The 8,963-nt window shown below is 43.5% G+C and overlaps 1 protein-coding gene across 1 annotated transcript in view; it reads right to left on the reverse strand.

Annotated features, from left to right (window-relative positions):
* The window catches only part of CSNK2A2 (casein kinase 2 alpha 2), a 28,711-nt gene that overhangs the window by 17,815 nt on the left and 1,933 nt on the right, over positions 1 to 8,963 (reverse strand). The window contains exons 2-3 of the mRNA XM_019505306.1: positions 7,815 to 8,000; positions 6,707 to 6,757 (exon numbers count right to left, since the gene is read on the reverse strand). Of these exons, the coding sequence (XP_019360851.1) occupies positions 6,707 to 6,757; positions 7,815 to 8,000 (237 nt within the window). The remainder of the gene's footprint in view (positions 1 to 6,706; positions 6,758 to 7,814; positions 8,001 to 8,963) is intronic.

Raw genomic sequence — 8,963 nt, forward strand, 5'->3', positions numbered from 1 at the left:
TTTTTTTTTTTTTTTTTTTAACAAGTGCTGGGAGCTAGGGCAGCCATGGCTAGGCTGGGGGACAGGCAGGGGATAGGCTTGGCCTGGTTGATTCACAGATTTGGCAGCAGCCAAATCTCCAAATCAGATTTGGCTGAATCAAATTGGGACAGTGATTCAAATCACCAAACTGAATCACTGTTCCCCAAATCGGCCGAATCCGAAGAGAATGCTAGCTGCTTCGCACAGGCCGAATGCACAACACTTAAAAGCAGGCTAAATGCTTTTGCACCACTTTAGTGATGCTGGTGTTTGCATGCCTTGGTGGCGTATTGCACGTTAATTCCAGCCACTGTCAGAAATTCAGTGGTGCAATGCACTTTAAATGGCTTGGGGTGCAGCAAACTAAAGCTCCTTCAAGAAGTTTTAGTTTGCTGCCCCTACAGCCGCACAGCGAAAAACCGGGTTCTGTGCAGCTCCACAGCTCTGCAGAAAGCCGGGCAAGGCAGCCTAACAGCAGCCCAAGAAAGCATGCTCCGCCCAAGAAAAGCAGCAAGCCCAGCATAGGAGATAATGCTCAGGGGCAACCAACACAGGTTCACTGAGGGCAGATCCTGCCTGACTAACCTGGTTTCTTTTACAACCAGGTCACACACTCCTTGGATGCGGGCGCTGAGGTGGATGTTGTCTACCTGGACTTCAAGTAGGTCTTTGACACTGTTTCTCACCCCTTTTTCAAAAAAAATTGGCACCTGTGACACTGATGCCTACACAGTCAGATTGGTGGCAAACTGGCTCGATGGTCGCACCCAGAGAGCGGTGGTAGTTTTTGACCAGTGTAATTCCCCAGGGCTCAGTTCTCAGGCCTGTGCTATTCAACATCTTTATCAGCAATTTGGAAAGCATGCTGTCCAAATTCGCTGATGACACAAAGGTGTGGGGAGAAGTGAGCACACTAGAGGGGAGGGACAGAATCCAACTAAATCTAGACAGGTGACAGAGGTGGGCGGATGAGAATAGAATGGAATTCAACACAGACAAGTGCAAGGTGCTACATCTAGGGAGAAGGAACGTACAACACACCTACAGGCTGGGAAACACCCTTCTCAACAACACAGTGGCTGAAAGGGATCTTGGAGTCATTGCTGACTCCAGGATGGACATAAGCTGCCAATGCAAGGAAGTGATCAGTAAAGCTAACCTCACCTTGTTGTGCATCTAGATGCATCACAAGCAGGTCCAGGGATCCTTCCTCTCTATGCGGCATTGGTCAGACTGTAGTTGGAGTACTGCGTCCAGGTCTGAGCGCCGCACTTCAAGAGGGATGTGGCTAACCTTGAGAGCGTCCAGAGGAGGGCCACTCGCATGGTCTGGGGGCAGCAGACCAGGCCCAACAAAGATAAACTAAAGGGCCTGTATCTATCCAGTCTCCACAAGAGAAGACTGAGGGGGGATCTGGTGGCAATCTATAAACTCACCAGGGACGACCAGCAGAAAATAGGTGCTGTGTTCCCCCCTGGGCACCACCTGGGATTAACAAGGAATAACTGCTACAAATCGATTGAGCGTAGGTTCAGGCTTGATATCAGGAGGCATTACTTCCTGGTTAGGGCTGCCAGGCTCTGGAATGGACTGCCAAGGTAGGTGGGGCTCTCCCCTACCTTGGGGGTCTTTAAGAGGAGGTTGGATAGATATCTGGCTGGGGTATTATGATCCAAGCACTTACTCCTGTCCAGGACAGGGGGTTGGACTTGATGATCTGTTCAGGTCCCTTCTGACCCTAGAAACTATGAAACTATCAGCATGAAAGGTCTTACAGATCTTACAGGTCCTGTTAAGCACTCTACAGCAGCTGGACAACCCTCAATGGCTTTCAGTGTATATAAACCCTTGTAAAACAACTTTGTTGACATCCAAGAAGGAAGACTTCCCAGCATCCTTCTCCGAGTTGCATTAGCTCCAGTGATAGCAGTTAAACATTTAGCTTTTCTAGAATGAGCAAATACCCCCCCACCTCCCCATGTTGGAAACAGTGTGGGGAAGAAGCTATGTCATTTTTATACAAAGCAGTAATGCATTTTCAGAGAAGCTGCTGTAAGGTGCAAATCACACAGCACAGGGGTGAATGGTCTAATTTCAAATCATTCGCTCCTTAGCTGCCAAGTGCATAGTATACTTTGCTATGTTAAGTTTTAGTGTTAAAGTGGGAAATTATATTTACCTTCAAAATGTATGAAGTTGGGCAGAAGGGGAAGGAGAAACTATAGTTCAAAATATGGAAAAGAAAACTTAAGGAATCCTACTGAAGCATCCTGCTTCCCTTTAATGCACTGAATAAGAGAACACAACAATCATTCTGTTTTCCTGTTTTAAAATCAGACCTATTATGGGAAGAGGTATAAACCACACTGCTCCAAAATTTATTGGGGTACATAGCCCCTTTGAATCTTTCTTTTACACATGCCCGCATGGCTTGAATCCCCCTTCCAGACTCTCTTCACATCTCTGCTCTTTCTTCCTGCAGATTACCTCCCAAACAGCCTGTAAACTTTAGTCTTCCCTTTCAAAAGAGCAGTCTCCATAACAAATGAAGTAGCAAGATCTGTGCAGCACTTAAGGAGCCCACATCTGCCCCTCTATGTAGCAGGGATTTTGCTACTGAAGGCAGACATGTTACAGGCGCTACACAAATCCTGCACAATTTTAAGGGAGAATCTCCCAGTTTTCTAGTTGGATCAGAAAAACCAATAGGCACATTGGGCCTTTGCTTATCATTTGCCTGACTGTATGTAGCATTTTGCTGCAAGTTAGGATTTTAGCAAATATTTGTGGGCAGCACTTGTGAACTCAAAAAGTAACACTGAAGATAAATATGGGCAATTTGATTGTTTTTTTCAAACATAATGGTGGGTGTTTTTTATAGCCCTGATTTATAATCACTACACGCTCAAATCAATCAGTTTTAGGAGGGATAAAATCAAGCATTTTAACACTCTAATTGGATCAATGTAGAAAAGTATAACCTATTGAGGTACTTATCTCATGAAGTATTTCCAGAGTCTCCTACCACTATACTTACCAAGTGCTATTATTTTAAACTTCTTTGGGTCTAAATATTTAAAGTTTGGGCCACCAACCAACTAGAAACTCCAATTGCTTTAGTTTAGGTAGGGTCTACAAAGCTATTCCTGCCCAAAAAGATCATAAGGCAGCCAAAGGAGTCTAACAGCCAGTATTCTGAGGGCAATGATCATATTCAAAAGGAAATACGTGTTAGCCATGTACTGTAATAACAAGCAATTAACATGAAGCAAAAAAGAAGTTAATTTCACTGAAAGCACAAGCAAAAGCATGAGCCAAAAAGGAGAAGATAGATAAGAAAATGCTCATATTTTTAAGTGGATATGACAAACCTGAGAGAGAAAAATGCAATACAATAAAGTACTTGGCAGCATCCTATCAGACTCAAAATAATCAACGGAAAGTTGTTTGAGAACCCATCACCCAACCCTGAATAATGTTTCTGTGGTGGAGCTGGTCAAAATGATCACTGCCATCAGGTGTAGTAGGTAATGTACACACCACTAGCTCAAGCATTTAGGTCATGGGCCAACTGTACCAAGAAAGGAAAGAGGAAACAATACTATATCACCAGAATTAGCTAGTATTGCATTTAATTCTAGCAAAATTAAGCTGCTGGTGATAATTAGAAGCATTGAGATCTGAAAAAATGAAAAACAATTGAATTGGAAGCTCTCCAACTGGCTTCAAGTCTTCACAACCATCTTCTTATTAAGGTGAAAGGACAACCAATGGAAGCTGACATAAGCAGTCTAATCAATTTTTCAGCCTTCCCTCCCAGGATCACTCCTGCCTAAGTGAAAAAAGATTATGGGGTCTAATTTTAAAAGCACCCAGCTGAACATGTTTTTGTGCATACAACAACTTGAGAGGCAGCCATTAGCCATCTGTGAGTGTAAATACCCAAATTACAGTAAGATGTGTGTGAATCTCCAATCGCAGAAACTGCAGGCTCTAAACATAACTAACAAGATCTGAACCATCAACATTGCTTGCCCAGCCAGGCTGCAAATCTCACGGCAGACGAAGATTTTTGCATTTTTAATTTTAAGAGACTTTTTCCATTTCTGTCTTATACAAGTGTCAGTGACACTGAGCCTTGAGAAGTCTCAAGACACAAACATACTAGTGTTTGTTTGTTTGTCTAATATCTGCTAATGCAATTGCCAGAACTTAGTCTTGCATCCCATGATCTCTTATTCAGATGAGACAGAGTAAAGTTCAAAGATCGGCTTGCAAACCTTTTAAAAAAAATGCTATTCTTGTTCTAGCAGGAAATGTGGTATGTGACCTGCACAAAGGCCCTGAAAAGCCTCACTTAACTCTCTTGGCACTGTATCCACCATACTCAGATACTGTGGTAAGAATCAATAGGTTCTTTAACTGTTCAATATTCTCTCCTCCCATAAGGGTACTCTGATAGCAGCAGAGGAACTGGGAGTCAAACCTAACTTGAGTGCAGACTAGGAAAATTTACCTTGATCTGTATTCCTGTGCAGAAAGATTATTAGGCACAATTATGGCCTGATCTCTTTTTGGTATGGCATGAAAACGCCATTAGTAAAAACAATCTGATTTGCTGTTTTATGACTTGACTTTGTCTCGCATTGTTTGCTAAAAATGTAAATATAAGTTTCCACTCAAACTTAATGGCTACATCTTGAAGGGATCAAATATGCAAAGGAGGCATGAGCTGTGTTTACAGAAACCCATTCTTCAGAACAGCCTACACTGCGTTTGCACCATCCATCTGATTCAAATTCATCCCAGACAAATCAAGGTCATTTTCATTAGCCCTCAACAATTGCTAACACACCACTTTTCTGGTTACTATTTACATTATGGGATAACACTCATACCCTATGAACTCCTGTCAGGACAAACTATCACAGGTTACTATGTCTCAGTCTCTATGGTAAATCCCTACGTGGCATAAAGTATATCCAAAATACTTCAGTCAGATTAATTACATGTTTTGGCTGTGGTCAGCATGTTACAGCAGCACTCAAATCACTACATTGACTCTCAAGTGATAGAAACCGTGCATGTAATCTTGAACTGCAAGGCCTTGGAGGACTTGCAGCCTTCTTACACACCCAGCATACTGTACTGGTTCTTCAAACTCCTTTTTTGTTGGATTTTAGTCAATGAAGCCAAGGTTGCTAAACAACCCCAAAGTAAACAGGATCCTGCTTGGGTCAGGTGTCTACCTCAGAAACAGGTTTAGACCTCCAGATATGAAATCCTGGGACTGCAATTATCCTCTGCAAGATCCTTGCTCTCCTTTTAAAACCCTTTTAAACCGTCCCCTCAACGATTACATATTCAAGCACCTCTTCTGAAGGCAGCTCACATTTGGATCCCCCTGCGACAACCTGAGCCCCTAGAAATCCACTAGACAGCAAGAAGATACAATGCAACAATCTCAGGGGCCGGACTTCTAAAGGTATCTGGACACCTATGGAGGCAGCTAGTCACTTAGTAGGATTTTCAAAAGCACTGAGGCACCAGATTTTAAAAGATACTCCAGGCACTTAACTCCCATGGGACTCAATGGAATTACATACACAAGTCTGCTGACTTGAAAGCCAGGAATCAAGTTCTGCTCATTTAAATAGCAGTAACTGGTACTGGCAGTAGCCCAGGGCAGGGATGATCTTCAAACACTAACTATTTTGAAGCTATAGTCCTAAATTCAGCCTCTACAAAACATTTCCCATACTGACAGTATCTGACAGATAACAGTATTTTCCTGCATGAGGAATAAAAACTGATCTCAGAGTGGCACGTTAACTGTTGTCATTTAAAGACCAATCACTCATAATTAATTCCATTTATCAGAATTAATTACTTATGGTAAAAAGTCACATGGAGCAAGTATGGTAAACCACACGTAATGGAGAAAGCTACTAATCTCACAGCCATTTTGCAGATCAGCTTTCCCTTCCCCTCAGCCAGGAACTGTTTAAACCAGAGGCCTGATCACTGTTGGACCAAGTCAGAGAGAGTTCCTCTCTGGAGTAGCCATGTTCTACTCTTCACTGCCCACCACTCCTTAAAGTAATAAGGAGTAATAAAACAATATATGCTACAGTCTTTTTTTTTTTTCCTTTCACCGGGGCAGGGGGGGGAGTACAGAGGCCAGGGGACCTTTATAACTTGTTCAAGACAGCCTAGGTATGACATGGCACCAAACTCTATAAATGAAGAGACTGCTCTCCAGTCTATGCACCACCTCTTCAGGATGTCTATGCAAACCAGTGATACCATCTCCATCAACAGCTCTGCCATAAATAGAGTATCATAACACAGGGATTAACTTAGATTTAAAATACAGCACAGCAGCAGTTGCTATATTGAGAGAGAGTAACTAGGAAATGCAATACACCCTCCTGTTTTCCTGTTCCCTCTGAACTTGTACCTCTCAGTGAGGAGGAGGGACAGCTGGATGGTTTTCAAATTTATTTCTTTTAGTCCAAACTTAATCTTTGTTGGCTGTTTTTTGGTGGAAGCCAACATTAGGAAACAAACTCATTATTCTTCCCCTGTGGCTTCTCAAAGCCTACAGTAAAGCTTGTACATAATTAATCTTATAGGATCCTGAATCCTTCCCCCCATCCCCACCTTGGCATCAAGACAGACTCACCTTAAAATCTGTATTATTGATGTACTCAAACACGAGAGCTGGGGTCTTTGACTGCAAGAGAGAAAGATGAACGGTTTAAACACTCTCCCACACCACCAATTCCTTCTGACCTTTCTGTGTCCAAGGACTCTCCTAAGCAAATTTAGTTTCCTGTTCCCAGCCTCTGCCCATTGTTACACTTCACAGAACAGGACAGTAACGTGAGAGAAACACAGTCTCTGCTCTGTCACTAACAAAACATGCTGGAACAACTCATTCTTGCTCCCCACCAGTGAGGCATTTCTCACCAGGTTTGTCTCTCCTTCCCACTCACTGTTCACAGATAATCTCCAGCAAAATAAAATGCAACATCTAGTGCTCTCACCTCATAGCTGACCTGGAAAGTGATGTTGCATCTTACTAAACTTAGGACTTGCTATCCATGTCATCTCCAAATCGGTCAGTAAACTAGAATTCATATGACTCAGCTCAAGAACCCATTCTACTATCAGCCCCCAAACAATAATCAGAGGAACTGTTTTGGGAAAGGAATAAATGTAGCATCTAAATGACAAACCAAACCAAACAACAAAATGCATGCTCATGAAAGGAAAATGAGGAATTAAGAAGTGTTCATTAGATAGGAAGACAAATTGTAACCCTGGGTGGTGATGAACACCTGATATACCTCTGCCTGGAGAGACCACTGCTCCTTAGGCCAGCCAGAAGTAGACATGCTGCCCAGCCAGAAGTCTCTGCTTTAAGACCAACACAGTTGAGCTACAAAGTTCTTCCCTGCTAGTTAGTGCAGGGAGTATCATCAGATACAGAACAAGAGCAAACGGTTCTGAAGTAGGCAGAAGAATATCAGGTCATCTGAACCAAGTTGTTCTCAGCAAAGCCTCAAAACGCAATACTTCTCACTCCTTTACAGGAAGAAAGATGCAAAGAGCAGCATGAAGGGTAAGGTGACAGAACAGGCAGTGACAAAGATGAATTTTGTACATGGAACACATATCCAGCTAATGAACATCTTGCAGGACTTACTGACTGCACGGGACTGGCTGTACAGACTGCAGGTGAAGACAAGCTCAGCACTCAAGATACCCCAAGACATACTGGCACCTACCACTGGATCCTTGACAGTGTCAATCAGCTTAATGATGTTGGTGCCACCTCGCAGATTCTCCAGAATCTTAACCTCTCGTTTTATCTTCTTTTTCTTCACTGGCTTAAATACACAAAAGTAATTAGAAGTGAGATTCCTTTCACAGGTTAATACCAGTTCCCACCTGTTGATTTCTACTAGACTGGACTACCTCCTTTCTCTATATGGTTTGAAGGGAAACAGGGAAGGAGAAAGAAATGAAAGCATTTCTAGCGTCTGTGAGGAGGCAATACTCAGACAAGGGCTGGCATACAACAGACAGGATGACCAAATAGTTTTCACCTGCTCTCATTAATTACCTATAGATACTGGGCAAGACCAAATGGTGGAGGTTGTCAAACTAACTCAAGTCATATCCAAGTACTTTAATACTGTTTGCCAAAAGCCCAAAATGCTAGTTGTGTGTTAAACACAGTGTAACATAGGACAAGAATGGCAGATGTGACTTCAGACATTATTTACCAGTCCAATACTTTTTTCTTGTCCTTGTTGCTGCACAGTTTTAAAACATCTATCATCTTACAGGCTGGGGAACTCCCTTCTCATCAGTGCAGAGGCAGAAAAGGATCTTGGAGTCATCATTGATGCCAAGATGAACATGGGCTGGCAGTGTGGGGATGCAGTCAGGAAGGCCAACTGCACCTTGTTGTGCATCCCACAGATGCATCTCGAGCAGGTCCAAAGAGGTGATCCTCCCCCTCTATGCGGCACTGGTCAGGCTGCAGTTGGAGTACTGCGTCCAGTTCTGGGCGCCGCACTTCGAGAGAGATGTGGACAACATGGAGAGGGTCCAGAGGAGGGCCACTCGCATGATCAGGGGGCAGCAGGACAGGCCCTACAAGGACAGGCTCAGGGACCTGAATCTGTTCAGCCTGCATAAGACAAGGCTGAGGGGGGATCTAGTGGCCTGTTACAAACTAGTCAGAGGGGGCCAGCAGGCACTGGGGGAGTCCCTGTTCCCCTGAGCACTACCTGGAGTGACTAGAAATAACAGTCACAAGCTGGCAGAGGGTAGATTCAGACTAGACATCAGGAGGTGCTACTTCATGGTCAGGGCGGCTAAGATCTGGAACCAACTTCCAAGAGAAGTGGTGCTGGCTCCTACCCTGG

Source organism: Gavialis gangeticus, unplaced genomic scaffold, assembly GCF_001723915.1.
Source record: "Gavialis gangeticus isolate Ggan-Ray unplaced genomic scaffold, GavGan_comp1, whole genome shotgun sequence".
Lineage (NCBI taxonomy): Eukaryota > Metazoa > Chordata > Crocodylia > Gavialidae > Gavialis > Gavialis gangeticus.